Source organism: Gigantopelta aegis, chromosome 5, assembly GCF_016097555.1.
Source record: "Gigantopelta aegis isolate Gae_Host chromosome 5, Gae_host_genome, whole genome shotgun sequence".
Classification (NCBI taxonomy): domain Eukaryota; kingdom Metazoa; phylum Mollusca; class Gastropoda; order Neomphalida; family Peltospiridae; genus Gigantopelta; species Gigantopelta aegis.
The window spans coordinates 15,362,866-15,390,018 of NC_054703.1; the positions used below are offsets into that span (position 1 = coordinate 15,362,866).

The following is a 27,153-nucleotide window of genomic DNA, read 5'->3' on the forward strand; positions in this document are numbered from 1 at the left end:
ATCTAATGTAATATCTGAAATATTTAAATGTTATTGTTTTGTTTTGGTTTCTGGCTGTTTGATACATCTGCAACTAATTCTCTTCATATTTAGCCCTCAGGCACTGGGTCAGAGCACACGGAAAAAGAAGTCAAAGTCCCTATCACGCTCAAAGTACGTCCAATAAGTGATTAATTAGATTTAGTGAGCAAAATTCGCTTTGAAAATATTATTGATAGCACTCATACTACTACTACTATTACTACTACTACTACTACTACTACTACATCTTCTTCTTCTTCTACTACTATTACTATCACTACTACTAGTAGTACTATTGCTTCTTCTGCTACTACTACTACTACTTGTATACTGCTACTACTATTATTATTGCTACTACTACTATCACTACTACTATTTCTACTACTACTTTCGCTACTACTGCTACTGTTACTATCACTGCCACCACTACTAGTTATTTCTATTTAAAGTTTGTTTTGTTTAACCACACCACTATAACACATTGATTTATTAATTATTACTACTTTGGCTACCACTACTACTACTAGTAGTACTAGTACCACTACTACTAGTTGACTGCTAATATACTACTACTACTACTACTACTACTGCTGCTGCTGCTGCTACTACTATCACTACTACTATTTATACTACTACTTCCACTACTACTGCTACTGTTACTATCACTACCACCACTACTAGTTATTTCTATTTAAAGTTTGTTTTGTTTAACCACACCACTATAACACATTCATTTATTAATTATTACTACTTTGGCTACCACTACTACTACTAGTAGTACTAGCACCACTACTACTAGTTGACTGCTAATATACTACTACTGCTGCTGCTACTACTACCACTACTACTGCTACAAGTACTACTGTTACCGCTAATAATACTATTGTTTGTTTTTGTTTATCAACGCCACTAGAACACATTTGAAATTCAATAGCTGATGATGTTCTCAAATAAAATTAATGAACTTACACTCAAAAATATAATCTGCATTTAAAACTGTTTGACAAAGTAGATTATGGTGATCATCTTAATTGTTAAAATATGTGTATCTGTCTCTCTCTCTCTCTCTCTCTCTCTCTCTCTCTCTCTCTCTCTCTCTCTCTCTCTCTCTCTCTCTCTCTCTCTCTCTCTCTCTCTCTCTCTGTGTGTGTGTGTGTGTGGATATGTATGCATATTTGATTTACATCTGTTCACTGTATTAAGAAAAGGGCCATTCAATACTATTTGTTTGTTTGCATCAGTTTAAGAACTATTCATCATGGGGATATGGCTTCATGACGTCAGCGATTTCATCACCTTGCATCATCTACTACTACTACTACTACCACTACTACTACTACTGCTATTACTACTACTTCTAAACTACTAATACCATTACTACTAGTAGAACTACTACAACTACTACATCTTCTTCCTCTAAATAATTTAAGCAATATTTTTTGTAAAATGCTTACAGTTCCTTGCTTGAAATAGTATTCTAGTGGGCACATCTGTGTGCGCATTCAGACGTGCCTTTGTTTCCGCAAGCTCTACAAAGGCTTTTGTCATCTGCACTGGAACACGCTGTAAAGTGGCAATCCTCTTACAGACGAATTTGGAACCATAGTGTATCGATGTTAACACCAGATCTCCGTAGACAAAGAATCTAACTATTAGAAAATTCTGTCAACTCTTTATCAACACATCATGTTCCAGCTTGTTTGTTTTTGTTTGTTCTGTTTGCATTTTGTTTTGTTTTTCTAGAAACAAACGACGAATATCTAGGCTATCTTCCATGAAAGGGCGGAGGTCCTCAAAGATTCCGAGTCATAAATCCTCAAAGAGTCATAGAGACAAGTCCTCAGAAAGACAGCATCATAAATCCCCGGAGTGACGCTGACACAAATGTTCGGAAGAACAGTAAAAAAGATATCCTGTCCTCATGTGTGAATCACGTGCTAGTTTATTCATTATTTGATGATAATAATGTTCTGTAATGCAAATATAATGGAGAGGTGTAAATAAAGTGTAAAGAAGGAATGACCTTTAACAATAACTCTATTTTATGATAAAAAAATTCACCTGTTAAATCACTTGGAGAACAAGTGATGGCAATCTGTTTTAGCAGTGACTATATTACGATATCTTATGCTTTTTAATTCCTGCAAAATAGAGCGCGAAGTGAATGTTGCTCTTTCGTAATTGCTTTCTGTAAATGGTGATTGGACATTTTGTTCTAACTACTAAGCACATAGCGTTCATGTGTGGCTTGGACTTCCATCATGATGACGTAATCACATCAAATTGACAACTGTAGTTTAGTAAAGAGTAATGATTTACGTAATTGTCAATCTTATAAATAATTTGTTTTAGTCATTTATAACTGATGCATGGAAAGGTTGAAAGCAGTTAATGAGAAATCAAATCTTTGTCTACAGGATTTGAACCCATATCACTACAGACTTCAATACTAAACAAGTTCAGACTAAATTAGGTTTTGAAGCGCTAATTTCAAAGTGCTGTAAAATAATAATAATAATAATAATAATAATAATAATAATAACTTCAATACTAAACAAGTTCAGACTAAATTAGGTTTTGAAGCGCTAATTTCAAAGTGCTGTAAAATAATAATAATAATAATAATAATAATAATAAATAAATAAATAAATAATAAAGATCCCTACACATGGACAGATTTCTTTATGATACTCTATGTGGTGTACTGATTTCGAAAAAAATAATAACTATTTTTCCTCTACTTTGTTCCCGCAAATTTGTTTTTGTCAATAGGTTAATATGTGCATCGAGACGAATCCTCTTTTAGTTAAAGTCTGGTTATTGAATAATGCAACGGTACAGGTGATATGTGTACCTGGACGTATCATCCTCTAGTTAAAGTCTGGTTATGGAATAATACATCGGTACAGGTGATACGTGTACCTGGATGTATCATCCTCTAGTTAAAGTCTGGTTATGGAATAATACAACGGTACAGGTGATACATGTATCTGAAGGTCTCATCCTTTAAACTCTGGATTTTTTTCGGGGTTTTATGGAGCTTTTGGGGGATAGGGGTTACTGGGGGAGGAGGGTGTGTCTTTTTAGGGGTTTTTTGTTTCGTTTTTTTCGGCTTTTGTGGGGAAGGGGGTTATTGGGGGAAGGGTCTTTTTAGTTGGTTTTTTTCGGGTGTGTGTGTGTGTTTTGTCTATAGAAGTAGTATCGCAGTTCACAAGATAATATGACTCAATGCAAGAATAACTGAATTAACTAAATTATGACTTTGAAGTAACATTGCATGACTTGGACCATATCAAAACAACACATTATGTTAGTTTTCCTCGTTCCAACAAGTACACCACAACTGCTCAAGGACCGTTGTATGTGCTTTTCTGTCTCTTGGAAAGTGCATATAAAGTGCATATATATATATATATATATATAGATAGATAGATAGATAGATAGATAGATAGATAGATAGATAGATAGATAGATAGATATATATATATATATATATATATATCCAATTTACGGTCCACATTCTTAAAAGTATACAATCCTGGAGTTTGCAATAAATTGCTAACTGGGGGATCTAGCACCAGTGATAAAATGCTGACTGAGGGGTTGGGGGATCTTTCACGAGCGATAAAGTGCTGACTAGGGAGGATCTAACACCAGCGATAAAGTGCTGACTGGGGGGGGGGGGATCTAGCAACACCGATAAAGTGCTGGGGGGAGAATCTAGCACAAGCGATATAGAGCTGACTGGGGGTGGGGGGTGGGGGATCTAGCACAAGCGATAAAGTGCTGTGGGGAGAGGATCTATCACCAGTAATAAAGTGCTGGATGGAGGTCTAGCACCACCGATAAAGTGCTGACTGGGGGGGGGGGGGGGGAATCTAGCACAAGCGATAAAGTGCTGACTGGGGGGAATCTAGGACCAATGATAAAGTGCTGACTGGAAGGGATCTAGCACCAGCCATAAAGTGCTGACTAGGAAGATCTAGCACCAACGATAAAGTCCTGACTAGGGGGATCTAGCAACGGCGATAAAGTGCTGACTGGGGATGGATCTAGCACCAACGATAAAGTGCTCACATTCTAGCACTAGCGATAATCTGCTGACTGGGAAATATGGTACCAGCAATAAAATGCTGATTGGGGGAGGGGGTCTAGCACCAATGATAAAGTGCTCACGGGGGGGGGGGGGGGGGGGGATCCAGCACAAGCAATAAAGTGTTGATTGCGGGGATCTAACACCAGCGATAACCGGTGATTGGGGAATAACGCACCACCGATAAAGTGCTGACTGGGAGTGGGATCTAGCACCAATGTTAAAGTGTTCACTGAGTGGGTGGGGTGGGGGGGGGGGGATTCTAGCACCATTGATAAAGTGATGACTGGGGAGATCTAGCACCAGCGATAAAGTTCTGACTGGGGGGAGGAGTCTAGCAGCAGGAATAAAGTGCTGACTGGGGAGATCTAGCACCATCGATAAAGTTCTGACTGGGGGGAGGGATCTAGCACCAGGAATAATGTGCTGACTGGGGAGATCTAGCACCAGCGATAATGTTCTGACGGGGGGGAGGGGTTTAGCACCAGCGATAAAGTGGTCACTGGGGGAGGGGGGGGTGTCTAGCACCATTGATAAAATGCTGACTGAGGAGATCTAGCACCAGCGATAAAGTTCTGACTGGAGGGAGGAGTCTAGCAGCAGGAATAAAGTGCTGACTGAGAAGATCTAGCACCGGCGATAAAGTTCTGATTGGGGGGAGGGGTCTAGCAGCAGGAATAAAATGCTGACTGAGGAGATCTAGCACCAGCGATAAAGTTCTGACTGGAGGGAGGAGTCTAGCAGCAGGAATAAAGTGCTGACTGAGAAGATCTAGCACCGGCGATAAAGTTCTGATTGGGGGGAAGGGTCTAGCAGCAGGAATAAAATGCTGACTGAGGAGATCTAGCACCAGCGATAAAGTTCTGACGGGGGGGGGGGGGGGGGGGGTATAGCACCAGAGATAAAGTGCTGAATGGGAGGGGGATCTAGAACCAGTGATAAATTGCTGCCTGGGTGATCTAGCACCAGCAATAAAGTGCTGACAGGGGGAATCTAGCACCAGCGATAAGGTGCTCACTGTGAGGCTAGGATAACGTGCTAACTGGCTGGGGGATGGGATCTAGCACCAGCGATAAAGTGCTGACATGGGGAATCTAGCACCAGCGATAAAGTGCTGACTGAAGGAATCTAGCACCAGCGATAAAGTGCTGACTGGAGAGATCTAGCACCAGTGATAAAGTGCTGACTGGGGGGGGGGGGGGGATCTGACACCAGTGATAAAATGCTGACTGGGACTATCTAGTATCAGCGATAAAATGCTGCCGGGTGGAATCTAGGACCGGCGATAAAGTGCTGACTGGGGTGACCTAGCACCAGAGATGAAGTGCTGACTGGGGGGGGGGGGGGGGGTATCTAGCAGAAGCGATATAGTGCTGACAGGTGGGGATCTAGCACCAGCGATAAAGTGCTGAATGTGTGTGTGTGTGTGTGTGTGTGTGATCTAGCACCAATCTGATTAAAATTAGCACTAATGGGTGTACCATTAGATCTAACAGCATTGCGTGGACTCCCATGTCCAGGTAATATTTCATTTATAAATAACAATTTAAATATTGACCAGCGATAAAGTGCGGACTGGGGAGGGGGAGGGGGGGTCTAGCACCAGCGATGAAGTGCGGACTGGGGGGATATAGCAGCAGCGATGAAGTGCGGACTGGGGGGGGGGGGATCTAGCACCAGCGATGAAGTGCGGACTTTGTTGGGGGGGGGGGGGGGGGATCTAGCACAAGCGATAGAAATGTTTTACAATCTATTCACTGGTATGAACGTAATGCCTACATGTATCTGTATTGACGTCAAGCGATGGCTGTTGGTAAAACGCGGACCAGACCGAAACACTGGACAAACGGATATTAAACAATGTGTGTGTCCATTGTGCATAGTTCAGAAATATATATTTTATCATGTAGTTGTTTTTAATAATTGAAAATGTCGAACCGTGTATGCGCGGAATGTTATTTTTTCCAAATGGTAAATGTAGTTAGAAACTACTAGATCTAACCTTTCCTGTTTAAGAGGTTAACTTTATCATAAATAAAAGTTAAACTCATACCAAAAATGTAGCACTAAGGCCAGTCGTTTTTGATTAATAGGTTTACGGATCCGCCGAAGTTCATTAAAAAGTCCCGCTGGAAAAATAAAAATGCAAACCTACATTTTATTTTATTTTTGTTTACCGCCGCTCTGACCAAAAAAAAAAAGTAATTCAAGGGTATTTTTCCCAAAATTATACTTGTCAAATCATATTCTGTCTTTGTTAAAATATTTATTCAGAAGTACGTTGCGTTTTGACTTTGCCGTGTACTGTGCATGGCCACCATCTTGTTGTTGTTATTGATACTTGCGGTAAGCGGCTATATGTCGAAATCGGAATTTCAAGTAGCAGAATTGAACAGTTTATCGTAGTATGTCTGTATTAACTAATTCAACATCATAAATACATACCAAAAGTATAAATCAATAAGCATCTATGTATAATACAGTATGTATATGTCTGAATGCCAAAGCAGTAAAATTACGACATGTGCAGACCAATTTCTGTTGAATCCGGATCGTTTCAAAACCATTTCGAACTCTGTGTTGTTTCGCCCTTAGACCCGTTCACCCAGGGTTGGTTCGTTCTAAAATCTTATTCGTACGGAGTCGTTTCGCCCCAAAAGTGAGTCGATTCGCCCCGATTATATATTTATTAGTGTAATTGTTTTGAGATAACATGAATATATCCACATTAGTTATTTAAACGAGATATAAATACTGTAAAACCCGGGAAGCAGAATGGTAGTGAATGAGAAAGTACATGCAACCACAAAATCCATTTGCAACATATAGCCTATATGTGTGTGTGTGTGTGTGTGTGTGTGTGTGTGTGTGTGTGTGTTCATGATGAATAATCTGGATTTGAACATTTTCTCTTTTTTTCCTCCGACAGAAAAAAAATTGGTCAGAAAAAATAAATAAAAAAATGGATCGAAAACTTTTATTTTTATATTTATTTCGACCACCTACATATATTTTGTGGAAAAAAAATCCCTAAACCATTTAATAAAAAATAGGTGGTCTAAGTTGTAGTCAAATATCGTGTGTATGTGTGTATGTGTGTATCGTATCCAAAACAAGGCTATAGGGATAGAGTCGAAAAGACGTCATAACTAACTACGATCTGCTTGCAGTTTATCAATGTCCGTGACAAAAGGCAAGACAATGCACATGCAGGGCCGTAGCTAGGATTTTTTGTTGGGGGGGGGGGGGGGGGGCAACTGAGTAGTTAATAATCTAAAACTCCTTAAACGGTTAGGAAGAGAATTTTCTTTAAGTTTCTATAATGCTTTCCGGATTTCGTTCTTCCCTCAAACCCGCCCGCTACGACCGTGACATGCATTGTCTTGCCTTTTGTCACGGACATTGATAAACTGCAAGCAGATCGTAGTTAGTTAGTTATGGCGTCTTTTCGACTCTATCCCTATAGCCTTGTTTTGGATACGATCTTGACAAGGATGAGTGACTGAGCGCTTAGTTACGAATACCTCCTATTGATGACGTATGACACGAATGACGTCAAACATTAAATAATCTTATGCTACTGCCAGGCTAACGTTTCAGAAGGCAGTTCCGGTAAGTGAAAATCTATTTTTTAACAAGTTTGTCAATGTTCCCGGTTCACGGATGAATGTGGTTCGGTTTGTTCTTCTGTCATACCTACATATGAAGGGTGGAAATAACCTTAGTATGGTAATTTCGACACTTTACCGTATAATATCGTCTAAAGTCCGAACCAAATTCTTAACAACTACAGGTGATGTGTGTTACCCAGGTCAAAGAGTAATGATCTAAAAAGAGAAAAACACAATATGTTGCACTCAAATTTTAATGGCGACCTAACACTGTCACGAGTTGTTTTGGTAGTATTTTGTTAAATCAACACTGTAGTTACAATAGATTATTTGACTACTGTATCAAAGTACAGATAGGTGACATTGAAACCTTACACCTAGGCATGTCAACAGTCAGATAAAATCATTATTGCTAAACCAAAATTACATGCAGCAATTTACCATTCAGTGACTGGTTCTTGTAATACACCATATTTAGGGGATAATGTCACTGTGTTTCGTTGTTAACTATAAGGATTTATCACAAAATTTGGATTCAAAGTCCGAACGAAAATGTTAACAACTACAAAAAATTGCTCTCCTACCTTTATTTTTCGTTAGATTTTACTCACATTTTGTCCAGACAGAAATCTAGGAAAAACCATTGCAGTGACACAGATTCGACATACTAGATCATAACCATGTCACCAATATCGACTTCGCTGAGATCGCATAGGGCAAAAAGCACGTAATTTTGTGCCGGCTACCATTTTGACTTTTTATGGAATATTCTCCAAGAGGGGTGAAAGGATATGACTTAATGTAGCAACGTCATAACATGTTATGATATAAAACATGATGACATTTTTGTTTGTTTAAATATACCACTAAAGATCATTGATTTCATATTAATTATGTCATGTACTTTGGAGGCTTTCACCCCTCTTGAAGAATATTCCATAAAAAAGCAAAATGGCAGATGGCTAAAAACTGCATGTATTTTGCCCTATGCTATCTCAGCAAAGTCGATACTGGCGACATCGTTATAGTCTCATATGTGGAAGCTATGTTACTGTAATGTTTTTTTCACAACTTGTGTGTGAACAAAATTTGGGAGAAATGTAACGGTAATTAAAGGTAGGAGAGTAATTTTTTGTAGTTGTTAACAATTTGGTTCGGACAATAGGGACGAGACGAAGTCCCTAAATCCAAATATTTTGTGATAAATCCTTATAGTTAACAACGAAACACAGTGATATTATCCCTATTCTAATACTACCCCTATTAGAAGTATATGTACGACATTTTATTGTGGTTGTATTAAAGAAATCCCACAAATATATATAAAAATAATTATCTATTCTCCTTACTTCCAATATTCAATGAAAACGTTTGTAGTAAATAAAAGTATGACGTAAGTTTGTTTTTCGTGCTCTTCATATGACGTCACTGACTTAGGAGTGAATCAAATGGCAAATTTATCAGCATTGTAGTCTGTCTTTTGAACATGATTTATTGTAATACAGAATATAAACTAAAAGAAATATTTTCGTTGGCTTTTAATTTCTGTTGCAAGACATGTGATTATGATTGGACTTTACATTTGTGAGCGGTGTTTCAACCTCATATTGAATTATTTCGAGGAATTCACCTGGTTTAAATTTGTACAAAAAACACGTTGATGGGGTAGGTCTACAAGTTTATAACTTGCTCCTAACATATTTTCACTTAAAGTGTATATAAATACATAAAATAATATGCATTTATTAAATAGCAAGTATTAATTTCAAAAGTTTTTCAGAATTCTGCTATATTTTAAAGCAGTTAATGTTTAAAATTACGCTTAAAAAATCAAGTCATTTCCATCTTGTCTTTATCAATTTTATTGTTACAAAAAGTATGTTCTAAACAAAAATAAGGTACTTCAGATTGTGATATAATTATTTCTGATGAACCTGCTTGCACCCTTTTGAGAACACAAACTAGAAGAGCAGACCACAAGACGGATACTGGTGACTGTTGCGATCGAACGGTGACCGGACCGTATTTGGGGTGGGTGGGTGCACGTTCATTGCTGCTAAGTGTTAAAAGTTACAATGACACGAAATAATAACAAACTAGTAACAATAACATCATTTTCATCTGAAGTTGGTAATTTTGTTGAAAATTATTTATATCGACGTTTAAATATAATGGAAGACGCGGAATTAATATACTAACGAACACACCACACATGAGCAGGGCCGTAGGTAGGATTTTTTGTTTGGGGTGGTGGGGTGGTGGAGGGGGGGGTGCAACTGAGTAGTTAATAGTCTAAAACGACTTTTCTTTATTCTATAATGCTTTCCGAATTTTTTCGGGGGAGGGGGGGGGGGGCAATTGCCTCCATGCTAGCTACGGCCCTGATGAGGCTAAGTGACAGTATATTGGATCAGTTCTCGGAATTTCGTCATCGTGATAAATCCTGTTTGCCCATGACAGCGTACATCTACTGTCCGATTTATGACGAAAATTAACCAATGGAAAAAAAAGAGGCGTATATGAAAGTTGTATTAGAATACATAATAAATGCGATTACAGGCCACAAACATAAATAAGCATCATTAACTAGACAAAATATCTTAAATGAACTATTTTAGAATAATAATTAAGAACAAAAAAACAATTTCATGTTACCAGGAACAAGATTTGAAGCAAACGGAATGGTTACAGTTTTAGCCAAATTTTAGAGTGACTCAGTATTTCCTTAAAAATTAGTAAAATGGCTAATGACAAAACTCCACTTGCCAAATGCCAAATGTTGGAGTTACTTTACACAAAAATTAACAATTAGCCGATTTCACTACGGGCAATGTACATGTGTAAGTCCTGATCTAAAGTACATGAAGTCTTCAAAAACTGATTTCCAGGATTAACTTAAAACATTTCAAAACCTACAAAACACTACATTAGTATTCATACACACTGTAATTTCTCCTGTATCGAATTTCCAAGACTACTTCTCAAAATAAAAAATGAACTATATTCAATAATACATGCACGTGGATTTGTTTCCATATATATAGAGGCTGCCATCTTGACAGATGCATTTCGAATGTCACGTGACCAAATGTCTGCGAAGTTAGTTTTCTACATTATGCAATTAATCTACAACATAACATCCGTTTTAGTGATTAATAATAATCTAGAGCTTAATAATAGTCTAAATAGTAGTCATGATTATTTTACCTATTAATATTGTCCTAAAACACACTGGGTGTTAATACAGGTTTTTTAGAAATTTATTTATTCTGTCAATGTATAGAACACTGTAGAATACGTCTGCCAGCGTCCCTGTTGTAGCACTATTATATTATGGTCCATGTGAACCGTGTGTAATTTTTCAATAGTGCCTTTTCATAATGTTATGGTGCCCTTTTTGTCTTGGACCCCCCCCCCCCCCCCCCCATCAGAAAAGCTGGATCCGCCCCAGCCATGGTTTGTGCTATCCTGCCTGTGGGAAGCGCAAATAAAAGATCCCTTGCTGCCTGTCGTAAAAGAGTAGCCTATGTGGCGACAGCGGATTTCCTCTAAAAAACTGTCAGAATGATCCATATGTTTGACGTCCAATAGCCGATGATAAGATAAAAAAAATCAATGTGCTCCAGTGGCGTCGTTAAATAAAACAAATTTCACTTGAAAGCCTGAGTCTACCATAAATAAAAATGGGGTGCCTATTAGATCACATCGTCACACTCTTCCCCTACAAATGTACTGAGCCAGCTTTGTACAAATCTGCTCAATATTAAGGAGAATCTACAATATTTCGATGGACCTCATAAACAATAGCAATACATACTACATTACATGAACCTCCAGGATCATTTCTTGAAAAAGGAAAACTGGCTGTCCACACCAGTTACCTAATTCGCAACACTGCGATTGCTTAACGTAAAATATTTCTAAAGCTTAGGACGAGCTTATAGATTTAAGCCTTGAAAACAAATCGTAATAAAAATGAATGTTACAATAACTGTACGAACTGGCAGTTTTCTAGCCAACTACTTCACTTAAAATGACCTTGCTAACATGCCTGAATTTAACTCCTGTTGTTATCTTAAATAACCTTGCCAACATGCCTAACTTAAAGCTGCAATGTCTGGTTTCAATCGTATACAATCAAGTTCTAAGTTCAAATACAAGCATAACTGCACTTTTAATTCACTCGCGAGTTGTCGTCATTAACGCATATCGTCAAATGCTTACTAGCCAGTTAGAACAATTCTCGCCATTTTGTAATACCGAGCGGATTCTAGCAGCCACTTCCTAGCAGCAAATTACGCTACCAGCCAATTTCAGCAGACACGCATAGCGACGTTCTAAACACCGGACTCATACGCCTTTTATAATGTGTGTTGTGGTGTTGGCTATACGAAACTAGTTGGACATCCTATATTAATTACCGTAGTACAGACGGATTTTTAAAGTGATACTTCAGATATTATAAAAGTGCTTAATAAAACGGTTAAGTTGTATTTATACGGATATTAGTAACAATAAGACTGTGAAAATGAGTCTTGGCTGTTACTTTGTTTTTGTGTTGTTATTATATAAAGATACTCTTTAAAACTCTAAAATTCTTAAAGCCGCACGCCCTAGTTCCATCCAGCGAAAATAAATTATAATTTGGTTAATCTACAAACCTGTAACACACTTAAATCACGTTTTTATCAAATGAAGTGAAAAAGCAGGTTTTATATCGATAAATACCATGGGAATCCCCATGTCCCAATTGCTTTAAATAATTTTGAAAGTTAGTTTCTGACGTCACCGGTAGATGTCGCTCGAAGCACAACAATGCCTACGTCACGACAAATTTTACAGAGTGCGCACAGACTTGGGGTGCGTTCCTTTCACCTCTTCTGGACATGTTCCAACTGTTCTGTCCAGATATCGTAAGACTTTATGGAAATTATTGGTTTTAAGGGTTTGTAACGTTTTGTATTGAGATACTTACTTGTCTGAACTTTATTGTTACTGAAAATGTTCACGAACTGTGAAGAAAAATCTCACAAATGAACAACAAGCAAACGACAACAAATCGGATGTTGATTGCCCGAACCGTGCACGAGAAAACAAACCAAACCAAAATGATAACGGTCACGTGGTATATCAACGTCTGTGACACTGAAATGGGAATATCCCCTCTAAAAATAGATTAGATCTTGTCTGCTCAACGTTTTTTTCTTAGAGGCCTGTGGCATTTTATGAAATACGAAAAATGCATTTTGTGGTATTATAAACACCAGGATTACCAAAAAACACCTCAGGTGAATGGAAATGTATAGTCTAAATAATAAACGGTAAGTAAAGTGCAATTTTATTTGTGAAAAAATGGGTTTAATAGCGAAAAACAACGCAGTAATGGTTAACAACTAGGGCGTGTCCCTTTAAGTTATAGTGAATAATAAAAATTAGCATAACTGTGTTTAAAAGTGTGTGAAATACAGGTAATAATCGAAAGGCGTAGGAGTCCGATGTTTAGAACGTCGCCATGAGTGTCTGCTGAAATTGGCTGCCGTAATTGGCTGCTAGGAATTGGCTGCTAGAATCCGCTTGGTTTTTGTAATGCAACAATAGCCGAACCGTACTATTTTTAGCCCAGAGGGAGCCCGGTAAAAGTGTTCCACTTTCAAAATACTGGGTTTATTTTTAACTTAGAAAAGCAAGTGTAGTGAAACCAATTCGGAGTGCGGCGTCTTATATGCACCAAACGTAATGGGTTTTTCTGTTCTAAATGCTTAAATAATAAAAAATATTCCAGACAATGCACGTTTAACTCCTGTTGTTATCTTAAATAACCTTGCCAACATGCCTAACTTAACCCCTGTTGTTATCTTAAATAACCTTGCCAATATGCCTGGACTTAACTCGTGTTATCTAAAATAGCCTCGCTACCATGCTCGGACTTAATACGTTCTTGTCATTTACGTCTCTTAATGTCTATCTGTATTCCTATCTGTACAGCTCAATATAAAATCTGATCCAAATACGCACACACAAACACACACGAACGTACGCACGCACGCACAAAACTACATATATGGTTTTTTTCTATCTGATTTCTGAATTCCACGAGTGTATTTCCTGCAGGAAACCCCGATGCCGCAGGCTGAGGGGTTTCCGACAGAAAATACACGAGTGGAATACAGAAATCAGAAAAACACATATTTGTAGTTTTGTATTTATTACATACCCTAAATTGGAATTTTGTTTCCAAATAATAGTTAAAAACTTGTAACACTGCTAGCTGCTAATGACGAGGATTTCTAACTTTAAACAACTATATCAGCTGTGTTATTACGCGGACCGATGAGCTACCAATTATTACACATAGGAATATAGTTTTATTTAAACAATAAACAGAAATAAGAAAGAATGAGTGAAAAGTTACCTATAATTTTAATAATATTGTTTGAAATGCCTTTTAAAGACAATATAATAGATAAAAAGTCACAAACTAATATTTAATTTGTTCGTAATACGTCACAAAACCTTCAGTGCGCCAGTTTTGTCAAAAAAGAAAAAGCGAAAGAAAAATGTCAAGAATTATTCACTCAGTGTGTCGTCGTCGGTGTGTGTCGTCGTCTGTCTGTGTCGTCACTCAGTGTGTCGTCATCTGTGTTTTTTTCTTTTATTTCTGTTCATGGAATTACTTGTTGCTGAAAAGTTGAAGTTTATATTGAACGTGCCTCCATCAATCATCGCCCCACTGAATAAACCGGTTGTCAGTTCATCCAAGTTTTCTACGCGAGGAGACTGTGCATGTGACGTCATTGTTGTTAATCGTGGATGTTTTGCCTGGTGTTGTTTTGTGAAGTTCGAATCTCTAGATATATTAAGCGACTGGGATGTATTATTTCCTGTAAGGATGTCACACATTTCTCTTTGCATGGGAACAGATGCCAATGCATAATTGTTAATACTGTTGCCATATTTTTCATGATACTGCCTAGAGAATTACTCCAAGAGGCTGTCGTTTGAACCATATTGAGCTTTCGGGTAGTCTGTTGTGGCTGATAGCTAAGTAAAAAGGGCTGTCCATGTGTGTTGTTCCAGGGGTGCGTCGATCTGTGTAACGTTTGTAAATTTCTATGTGGCAGCGATCAGGACAACTATCATTTGGAAAGGATTTTGGGATTAAAAGCTCTTTGGTGAGCAGCGTTCCCGTCTCTAGTTTTGGTGTCGCGCTCATTAAACTGTAAATATTCATGACCGTTTTCGTCTGTTTTCAGTTCAATATCCCCCATTTAATTGTTCTATTTTCATCAGACCCCCTCAATCCAACAAGTTTTGTATTGTAATACCACAGCGTGTTAAGTAATGCCTCTGGTGAATGTTTTCCGAACTGCCCCTTTTCCCACAAAATATTTTCTTCTTCAGCTGTCAAGGGGACTGCTTTATTGGGTCGGTTTCCCATACATTGTTGTTTTAATTCTTTTCGCCGAGATTGTAGGACTTGTCGACTGGTGTTAAATTCCTTGGCCTGTAGAATACTCACTGGGTAATCGATTTCCCGAAGATGTCGATCAAGTGCTCGATGATACGATGTTAGCGTATCTGGCTCATAGTCGGTTCCGTCCGGTTTTTTAAGTTGCAGTAACCACGAACCAATGTGTAAGTCTAGGTGTTCTGCTGGAATGTCTATTAAAGTTCTAATTTCCCCAGAACTTAAAAGCCACTGGTTAAATCGTTTTGTGATGCATTCCGGTTTTTTTTTTGACAATACTGACGTTTCGTTTGCTGGCAATATATGCTTTTAAGTTTTTTATAGATTTTGTAGCAACGCGTGACCTACTTATTTCCACAGGCGACAATTCAATTTCAAACTGGGCAATTTCCTCATCGTCACTTTCATCAAATAAATCCCAAACAATCTAATCTTCAACCATTTTGACAGCTTTATTGATGTTTATTAAAGCAGACGTCAAAGCCGTACGTGCACGTGCACAAATATACGTCATTTGTAAACTGATAAATAAATAAATGAGTAAATAAATAAAATGAAATAACTTGATTTTTATGAAATACACAACAAATGTTCCACAAAATAGCATTTTAAACATGTTAAACAGTTATCTGCTTTAATAAGCAATTCAAACCAAGCACCAACTGTGTTTACATATCGCTAAGGGCATTCCCGGTAACCATGTGCTATAAATAGTAGCGTTGAATACGGCATAGTTCCGGCAGTTGAGTTGAATACGGAAAAGTGTATTTAATTTGTGTATTCAGGACTGTATTTATATAGCAAGATTTAATGGGTATGTAATATATATATATACATATACATATACATACATATACATACATGTACATACATACACATATATATACACATACACATATATACATATACAGATATATACATATATATATATATATACATATATATATATACATACATACATACATACATACATACATACATACATACATACATACATACATACATACATACACACACACACACATACATACATACATACATATACATATATATATATGTATATGTATATGTATATGTATATATATATATATATATATATATATATATATATATATATATATATATCTGTATATGTATATGTGTATGTATGTGTATATATATGTGTATGTATGTAAATAAGATATATATATATATATACATACATACATACATACATACATACATACATACATACATACATACACACACATACATACATACATACATATATATATATATGTATATGTATATGTATATGTATATATATATATATATATATATATATATATATATATATATATCTTAACAATTTCCAGAAATATAACTGTGTATAACATATAACTTATATCTACCAGTTATTTTTGCACAAGTATCTTTGAACATAGCCTGGATTTCCCAATGTGTTGTAAATAATACGCTTGGGAGCATGACGTTCCATTAGATGGCGACACACTGGTGTTAATGCCGCGATCGGTTCATCTGATGAGGAAGAAACATCACAATCGTTATCTTCGTCCGATTCTGATCTGTTTTCGTCGCTCAAATCACTTGGACTGTTTGACGAGCCCGAACCATCTGTTTCTCCTGCACTTTCAGAAAAGTAATTTTTTCACTTCCATATCAACATGTGTATCTGGCAATTCAGTAGCACTCGTGGATTTTCGTCTATTAAATTTTTTTAGGATCTATTACTCTCAGATTATCGGTTTCTTTTAGCCTAACTGGTTTTTCCTCCGGGTTTAATTTAACTTCCACCATACGGACAATTTCATCAGTTTCACTCGTCTCTTCTGACTGTTCCTATGTGGGTGTTTTCTGCAACCCACCTCTTGATTTGCTACGTTTCTGAAGACTATATTTTGAAATCTGTACTGGTAGGACATTGGATTGTAATAAAAAATCCTATGCAATCTGCGTATTGTACCTTTTCCACCCTCTTGTATAATTCATACATTGGGGAATCGTCATTCATCCTTTGAAGTACTGTGTAGACTTTATCTTCCCAGAAGGATCGCAATTTCCCAGCTCCACCCTCTTCTAGCAGATTTCGAACCAGTTCTCTATCACCTACGTTTAGCACAGCACCCGTGCCTCTAGAATCATGGTAAACTTTCCCCATTTCACCAGATTTATTTTGCTAGACTCACCACCCGCTCTGCTCCTAGATGATTCATGCCATTGTGAAGTGACTGCTAGACTCACCACCCGCTCTGCTCCTAGATGACCCATGACATAGTCAAGTGACTGCTAGACTCACCACCCGCTCTGCTCCTAGATGACCCATGACATAGTCAAGTGACTGCTAGACTCACCACCCGCTCTGCTCCTAGATGACCCATGACATAGTCAAGTGACTGCTAGACTCACCACCCGCTCTGCTCCTAGATGACCCATGACATAGTCAAGTGACTGCTAGATTCACCACCCACTCTGCTCCTAGATGACCCATGCCATTGTGAAGTGACTGCTAGACTCACCAGCCACTCTGCTCCTAGATGACCCATGACATAGTGAAGTGACTGCTAGACTCACCACCCGCTCTGCTCCTAGATGACCCATGACATAGTGAAGTGACTGCTAGACTCACCACTCGCTCTGCTCCTAGATGACCCATGCCATTGTGAAGTGACTGCTAGACTCACCAGCCACTCTGCTCCTAGATGACTCATGCCATTGTGAAGCGACTGCTAGACTCACCACCCGCTCTGCTCCTAGATGACCCATGCCATTGTGAAGTGACTGCTAGACTCACCACCCGCTCTGCTTCTAGATGACCCATGCCATTGTGAAGCGACTGCTAGACTCACCACCCGCTCTGCTCCTAGATGACCCATGCCATTGTGAAGTGACTGAATGACCAATTGGTGATACCTCTGTGGTAGTACCGATTGTCGACGCGTACACCCAGTAACGAAATTCACTCTTCTTAATATACCATCTGTTCCAATTTTCAGTTTAGACAATTCTCGTAACAACAAACGTGCCTTTGGATCAAGTTCTTGCCTTTGCAATTTAGTTGGTTGCTTATTTCTCTGAATACAAGTTCGCACTACTCAAATAAGTTTATCCTCTTGCTGAGCTTGTAATAGTTCTATTGGTTCAAATGTTTCTAGATTACCTAAGAGAACTCGTTCTTCCTTTTTAGACTCATTCAGCAGCTGAGTTGCACTGGCATTCTCATGAGTCAATATGGAATATACTGTGGTATCCAACACATCCTTGGTTACCTCTCCACTACATTCTTCCATAACTTTCTCTATTTCCAGTGGCAACCTGCTAAGGTCATCAGCATCACGGTTGCCTCGCCCAGGTATGTGATAAATCTTAAATTTAAATTCTGCTAACTCGGAAACCCACCACATTCTTGTGGGATCATGTTTTGCAGATGTGAACATGTACTGTAATTAAATGGGTTGTTGTCATTATATACCCTAGACTGGCCTAGGTGGCGTCGTGGTTAGGCCATCGGTCAACAGGCTGGTCGGTACTGGGTTCGGATCCCAGTTGAGGCATGGGATTTTTAATCCAGATACCGATTCAAAACCATGAGTGAGTACTCTGCAAGGCTCAATGGGTAGGTGTAAACCACTTGCACCGACCACTGATCCATAACTGGTTGAACAAAGGCCATGGTTTGTGCCATCCTGCCTGTGGGAAGTGCAAATAAAAGATCCCTTGCTGCTAATCGGAAAGAGTAGCCCATGTAGTGGCGACAGCGGGTTTCCTCTCAAAATCTGTGTGGTCCTTAACCATATGTCTGACACCATATAACCGTAAATAAAATGTGTTGAGTGCGTCGTTAAATAAAACATTTCTTTCTTTCTTATATACCCTAAAACTAGGAACATAGAATAAATGGAAACCACTCAGATACTACGCACTTCAATGCTAAGAATTCCAGTTTGCTGGAATGTAAATGATAGAATGTCCTAAATTCCGTACCAATACCAAACCGCCATGATTCGCCGTGTTATTGTTAACAAACGACAAACGAAATTGCATTGTGTGCATTTGTTATTTACCCCAGAGGGCGAGACGTAGCCCAGTGGTAAAGCACTCGCTTGATGTGCGGTCGGTTTGGGATCGATCCCCGTCAGTGGGCCCATTGGGCTATTTCTCGCTCCAGCCAGTGCACCACGACTGGTACATCAAAGACCGTGGTATGTGCGATCCTGTCTATGGGATGGTGCATATAAATGATCCCTTGCTGCTAATAAAGTAGCCCATGAAGTGGCGACAGCATGTTTCCTCCCTCAATATCTGTGTGGTTCTTAACCATATGTCCAAAGCCATATAACCGTAAATAAAATGTGTTGAGTGTGTTGTTAAATAAACCATTTCCTTTGTGTTATTTACCCGATAGCCATTGTTCCTAATGTTGTTGTTTTTATTATTTCTCTGATGAGAGAATTACAATCGTAGATTTAAGTCAGTTAACTTCATGACGTTTACGTCTACGACCGGCTTTGTGAATAAGGTGCTTCTTGCACGTAAACGTAAATCTACGGCAGACGTAAGTTCTAGTCGTAGACGTAGCTTTACACCTTTTCCTATTGGGTCCAGGTGTTTAATTTGTAATCAGTTTCACATTTCAGATGTTTAATTTGTAATTGTTTTTACATTTCAAGTGTATAATTTCTAATAGTTTTTACATTTCAAGTGTATAGTTTGCAATAGTTTTTACATTTCAGGTGTTTCATCGGTACTAGCATGAAGTTTACTACTTTTGACATCTTCCAGGCATTGATGCTAATATTAGGTTTGTACTCGATCATGTATTTAATTCTGGTTTAATTCTCACCATGTTGCCTGTTTGTACAGGGACATTGTTCAATAACTTGTTAGGTGTGTAACATAATGATAACTGTGACACCTCAGCACAGTGTTTAATCTCTTGTTACTTGATGTGTGTAACATAATGATAACTGTGACACCCAGCACATTGTTTAATCTCTTGTTACTTGGTGTGTGTAACATAATGATAACTGTGACACCGCAGCACAGTGTTTAATCTCTTGTTACTTGGTGTGGTGTAATATAATGATAACTGTGAAACCCGAGCATAGTGTTTAATCTCTTGTTACTTGGTGTGTGTAACACAATGATAACTGTGACACCCCAGCACATTGTTTACTCACTTGTTACTTGGTGTGTGTAACACAATGATAACTGTGACACCCCAGCACATTGTTTACTCACTTGTTACTTGGTGTGTGTAACATAATGATAACTGTGACACCCCAGCACATTGTTTAATCTCGTTACTTGGTGTGTATAACATAATGATAAATGTAACACCCCAGTACATTGTTTAATCTCTTGTTACTTGGTGTGTGTAACATAATGATAACTGTGACACCCCAGCACATTGTTTAATCTCGTGTTACTTGGGTATGTAATATAGTGATAACTCTGACACCCCAGCACATTGTGTAATCTCTTGTTACTTGGGTGTGTAGACAAAGCCAATGTTCGTTGTTACCAGGCACTGCCATCTATTGGATGCATATACCACCAACCATTACCATGTTGGATGAGGTTCTTCGACCGTTGAGTTGACTACCGTCATCCAGTATGCGATTTGTTGAGACACCCTTTGTCTCGTTCCAACCAACAAGCATATCATCGCCTCTTACGATACTAATATTATTATTATTATTATTTGTTTTTTATTATTTTCTCAATTATTATTTGTATCATCATCATTCTTCTTCTTCGTCTTATTATTATTATTATTATTATTATTATTATTATTATTGTTATTATAATCACCAGTATCATCATTATTATCATTATCATCATTATTATTGTTATTTTCAGACATTCATTTTGTTTACAGTTTCACTATTTCTGTACCCAAGCGGGTGGGACTTCTAGGAAGAAACAATGTGTCTATAGAGTGTGTCTATTTCGTGTCAGACGAAGATGAGTTGTCTGGTATTGGTTGGAGCAGGAAGCGAAGCAGCGAACGTAATTTTGTTGACATTGCAGGCAAAGACGTTAAGAAAGGTTGGATGGGGTACGTAGATGGGGAGGGTACTTTACTGCAGAACCGAACGGTGTTGAAGTTCGGTTCGGGTAAGTTCATCATCATATACATGGAGATTAGGCGCGAGGATGAAGCTACATACAGATGTACTGTGAACTACTTCGTCAACGGTTCGTTCCATAACAAGACTGGAGAAATGCTTTTTGAAGTAAAAGGTGTGTGTTGAAATAGTGCAAAATATGGTGTTTGTGTGTCGTTGTACTCGTGTAGCTCCAATATGGAAGGTGATGGTGTGTGTGTGTGCGTGCGTGTGTGTGTGGTTGTACTTGTGTACCCCCAATATGGAAGGTAATGGTGTGTGTCAGTGTGTGTGTGTGTGTGGCCGTGTGTGGTTGTACTTCTGTAGCTCCAATATGGAAGATGATGGTGTGTGGTTGTACTTGTGTACCTCCAATATGGAAGGTAATGGTGTGTGTGTGCGTGTGTGTGTGTGTGTGTGCGTGTGTGTGTGTGTGTGGTTGTACTTATGTAGTCCCAATATGGAAGGCGATGGTGTGTGTGTGTGTGTGTGGTTGTACTTATGTAGTCCCAATATAAAAGGTGATGGGGTGGGTTTTTTAACTAGAAGGTGATGGAGTATTTTTTCAACTAGAAGGTCTGTAAAGATACATCTAATATGGAAGGTAATTGAGTGGCTTTGAACTAGAAGGTGTGTATAAAGATAGATCTAATATGGAGGGTATATTTATCAGCATCGTGTGAACGTTCGAATTATCAGCAAAGTGTTATGGGTTCGCACAGAAAGTGTGTCTGGGTCAATTTGGTTTATGTAGCCACAAAGCACAATTTTTTTTACTTTAATCCACATATGTAAAGAAGGAAGGAAGGAAATATTTTATTTAACAACACACTCAATACATTTTATTTACGGTGTACATCCTTGATGTACCAGTCGTGGTGCACTGGCTGGAGCGAGAAATAGCCCAATGGGCCCGCTGACGGAGTTCGATCCCAAACCGACCGCGCAACAAGCGAGCGCTTTACCACTGGACTACGTCAAGACTTACAGGGTGTACACTACCAAATCAAATCTGACAGACGACAGTAGTAAAATATGTGGCTAAACCTACTACCTGTAGCGTATCAATCAACATAAACACCACGGATATAAATACTACCACCCCTCGCCCTTAAAGTGAATCAGAACAAATTGGGGGTCAAGCTGCTCATTTCTGAGATAAGGAGTAGTGCCTATGACTGTTCTAGTTCCACACAATATTCGAGTACTTTTATTTACAGGTACCTACCATACATGTTTCAAGCACAAGGCTACTTGACACAGTGGTACTAGATGAAATAAAATTACATGCAATTTTAGAACAGATGAAACTGTTTTGTTTACAACCAACACACTCACATTTATCATCCATCACAGGACGTGTGGTGTTCACTTCTTTATCAAAAGTTTGGTGCACCTCAAACTTTGACCAGCCAGAAGTTATTTGGTTTCCTACTACCTATACTAATAACATACATTTTTCAAAAAGTGTCCCAGGCTGGTAGGTACTGGGTTCGGATCCCAGTCGAGGCATGGGATTTTTAATCCAGATACCGACTCCAAACCCTGAGTGAGTGCTCCGCAAGGCTCAATGGGTAGGTATAAACCACTTGCACCGACCAGTGATCCATAAATGGTTCAACAAAGGCCATGGTTTGTGCTATCCTGCCCGTGGGAAGTGCAAATAAAAGATCCCTTGCTGCTAATCGGAAAGAGTAGCCCATGTAGTGGTGACAGCGGGTTTCCTCTCAAATTCTTTGTGGTCCTTAACCATATGTCTGACGCCATATAACCGTAAATAAAATGTGTTGAGTGTGTCGTTAAATAAAACATTTCTTTCTTTCTTTTCAAAAAGTGTTCAGCTATTTGTTTTTATGACAACCAGGATCTGGTTTATTCTGACATAAACTGACAATCTCACTGAAAGTGTTGTTTCTACAGTGCAACCTAATATAATGCACTCCTCATCAGGCATATGTACTGTATACATTTTTGTACACATGCAATATGTCACATTAAGGAACAAGATGTTTTAAAATAAAACTCCTGAAGATATATACTGTCAGTTTCGTGTGTGTACTCAGGTATATATGTAGAGACAACAAAGATAGTCAAAGTACCTCTACTCCTTTAAAGAATTCCATTAAAACACACGCACTTGACTGACCCCTAGATTGTGAAGATCTTAACAGGCACATCAAAGAAATATAATTATTAACAAAATGCACTGTCTGAAGAAGGAAACACCAACATGACTGTACCTGTTTAAAGTAATGATTTAATATCCTGAACTTAGTGTTGGGAGGAAATCCTGTATGCTAGGTGTGGGTGTCTTCAAGATATAAGGTGTGGGAATTTCAAATCCATCGACGATGCTGATTTTCATAATGAACCATCAAAACCATTGGCAGTCACCAATAGTTCTGACTATATTTGATTTATAGCTTACTATAGTTGGAGGTTTTTATATTTGTTATATCTGGAATTATCACGCAGCTTTCACACATTTATTTTTGATTAATTACGGGGAAAAAAACTTTCTTGCATTAATTTGTAATCCAGATGAATACAATATGTATATTGGATGTATTCCTACAATCTGTAATCCAGGATTTTATTTAGCTAGTAAAATTGGGTAATACTGCTTAACAATATAATAAATTATCAACTTACTCCAAATCAGAAAAAAAAAGGTTCTGAATCTAGTATAAACATAAAATGCTCTTCATGAGAGCAAACTAAGTTATTATTTAACAAAAACTTTGATCTGGATATCTAAATATATGCTTATCAAGTTTATTGTTATGTATAAATAAGAACACAAGGCACAATAGTGACAGCAATTTCTTTCTTCCAGTTTACTTTAAATTTTGCTAAAATATAACTAAGTTAATGGAAACTAAAGACATTAACCCACTAATGGCACATGTTATTTTAATATAAAAATAAATTATTATTAAAATCTTAGTTCAGGTTGCCTATATATAATACCATATTTAAATATTTACCATGTAAAAAGAAATTATTAAAATCTTTACAATATGAATTATTGGCCAAAACCAACTTTTCCTCAGTGCTAACTTTGATTCAAACTCCATTCAGAGCCATGTAGTGATTATTGTCAATGTCAAAGTCATTATGAACATGCATGGTCCAGTGACGGCTAATTAATCAACCAGTATAGTTTAATTAAATAAAATGACAAAATCATAATATGTTTTTATTATCCACTGAATATGTGATATAGGGTGTATACTACGAAATCAAATCACATAGATGACAATTATAACATATGCGGCTAAAATTCCTACCTGCAGCATAACAATCTACATAAACGCCACAGATGTAAATATTACCACCCCTCACCCTTAAAACGAATTTTAAAAAAATTGGGAGTCAACCTCTCATTTCTGAGATAACGGGTAGCGTCTATGACTACCCTAGTTCCGCACAAAAGTTGAGTACTTTTTTTTTACAGGTAACCCATGCATGTTTCAAGCACAACGCTGCTTGACACAGTGATACTAGATAAAATACAATCGCATACATTTTTGACCCAACAGGAAGTTATTTGGTTTAGTACTATCATTAAACATAAAGCAATCATCTATGCTCCCAAAAGTCGCTGTATGTGATCAAGTCTGGAAGAGCTAGCCATAACAGGTTAACATTTATTGCAGTTCCTTGCAACCTAAAGTGTGAAAATTACGGAAGTCCTAACGATGTCTGCGACAAGTGCAACTGTGTTGGAAATTGGAAAGGAAGTATATGTCGTAAGTTTGTGCCTCGTACCAGACTGCATTTTAAGTATTTTTGTCAATTATTTCATTTGGTTTGCATTAAAAGGAAACAAAATCTGTTTTCATGTGGATTATCAAAAGATCCTTTGCTGCTAACGGGAAAATGAAGCAGGTCTCCTCTGAAGACTACAAGTAAAAATTACCAAATGTTTCACATCCAATATCCAATAATTTATAAATCAGTGTGCTCTAGGGATGTCGTAAGAAGCTTTCAATTTTAAAAAGCATTCTATGAGTACTCCTAAAGCAATGTATGTCCTCTACCGAATTTTCGTATCTCCTAAGTTCAAGGGCCATAACTCTCCCAAAAATGGGTAAATTGCCATGAAAATAATTTTTCATCAATAATAGTGCAAAAAAATCCTGCACTTTTGAGAAGTATAATATTTGGCACAATTATACCTTGACCCATTGTCCTCTTTGAAGGTTTCTCCAAGTTACAATTAATGATATGACCTGGATCCATATCAAGAATTGTTCAGAATAGGTCAAAGTACTCAAAAGTGCAGGAATCGATGACAAAAAAATATATAAAAAATTAACCGAGGCAGCTGCACTATAACAAACTTTCAGATGAATATCTTCAGGCATTGCAAAAAAAATTAAAAATAAATAAGAATTTTGTCGCCTATCATCTAAATTCGACGTCCATTACTCTGTCAAAAATGTGCACATCACCATGAAAGTCTTGAGACATTTCAGATGAAAAGTCCGGAGTAATATGCACACACACAGACATACAATACATAGAAGGAGCCTATAGGCTCCTCTGTTTGGACAGGTAGGGAACAAATAAATATAGTGTAGACATTTCTGGAGAACATCCAATAGCCGATGACTAATAAATCAATGTGCTCTAGTGGTGTCTTTAAACAAAAACAAACCCATTTCAGGAGAATGTGGACTAACTTGTTTGAATGGTGGTACACCGCTTGCAACGTGCTCTGGATGCGTATGCCGTTCAGGATTCGAAGGAGCCATATGCGGCGAGTCTGGTAAGTACAAATATAATATTGTTTTATTGTTCATCAACAAAGAGTAATCCAACCAATCAGGCTGCTTATTTAGCATGATTTTGTCCTGTAAATCGCAGATTGTAGGTCAGAAGTATAAGTTTAAGAGACTGAATCACAAAATGTTTATATTGAATTGTGTTTATGATACTGGGGGAACCTAAACAAAAATTCCTCAATTCAAGTTAAAGCTATTTAAAGTTTCATTCTGGAATAGGCCTACAGCTGTATTGATTTTTACTGTCTCAATCCACCAACATTTCGACTTCTGTGTTGGCTATTGTTTGAAACCTATTTTTACTTTCTCATCCCACCAACATTTCGACTTATGCGTTGGCTGCTGTTTGAAACCTACTTTTACTGTCTTAACACATCAATATTTTGACTTCTGTGTTCGTAAATACTACACTTGTCGTGCATTTCTTTCTCACGAAAGTGAAAATATTTACACTGGAAATGTTATTACCAATGATTGGAACAGAGATCAGCTTTCCAAAATGACTGCTTAGGAAAGAACCTTCAGGGCTGCACAACCTAAAACCCAAACGCAGCCAAAACTGTGCCGTGCAACACGTGGGTAGGCAGTCATTTGCGATTTTGCCACTTCACAGGCCGGTGGATAAATCTGTTTCAGTATTCACTACTGTTTTTGCTCAATATCATGATCAATTAACCTTTGTTGTTTGGATGTTATGCATTATTTGTCTTTGAATTAGTAATGTGGCGTCTATGATGTGAAGAACTGGTAGAATTCAACGTGATGTCATTCGAAAATTGATACTTAACATGCCACGTCGAATAAACAAATGTTTGACGAATCGTGGGGGTATTACCCATTATTGTTCAACAGACGGGTACGTTCAATTTTCACATGCTAATCTTGTTTCAAGGTCGTTTGCAGCCATACAATCTGCTGCCAACGTATACTGTTTGTCATTTCTTCCCAAGTGATTATTGTCATGCATCTATTCCTAGACAGTGATAACTCTTGATACTTCTTTTATTGGCTGTTATTTCCTACATTACACTACATTTTGAAAATTATATAAACACCACATAAT

The 27,153-nt window shown here is 37.8% G+C and overlaps 2 protein-coding genes across 4 annotated transcripts in view; both read left to right on the forward strand.

The window, feature by feature from the left end:
• Window positions 1–27,153, forward strand: part of LOC121373302 (multiple epidermal growth factor-like domains protein 11) — a 239,264-nt gene that overhangs the window by 51,546 nt on the left and 160,565 nt on the right. The gene's annotated exons all lie outside the window — the stretch shown is intronic.
• Window positions 7,389–26,281, forward strand: LOC121373304. Of its 3 annotated transcripts, none has more exons than XM_041499858.1 (6): window positions 7,389–7,726; window positions 18,378–18,542; window positions 19,924–19,991; window positions 21,053–21,436; window positions 24,960–25,052; window positions 25,973–26,281. In XM_041499858.1, exons 2-6 carry the CDS (start codon window positions 18,412–18,414, stop codon window positions 26,119–26,121), a joined length of 825 nt encoding a protein of 274 aa, XP_041355792.1. In that variant the 5' UTR covers window positions 7,389–7,726; window positions 18,378–18,411; the 3' UTR covers window positions 26,122–26,281. The 3 variants fall into 3 exon arrangements, with proteins under 3 accessions (XP_041355792.1, XP_041355793.1, XP_041355794.1); XM_041499859.1 differs by having other exon boundaries at window positions 18,499–18,542; window positions 25,973–26,278; XM_041499860.1 differs by lacking the exon at window positions 18,378–18,542 and having other exon boundaries at window positions 25,973–26,280.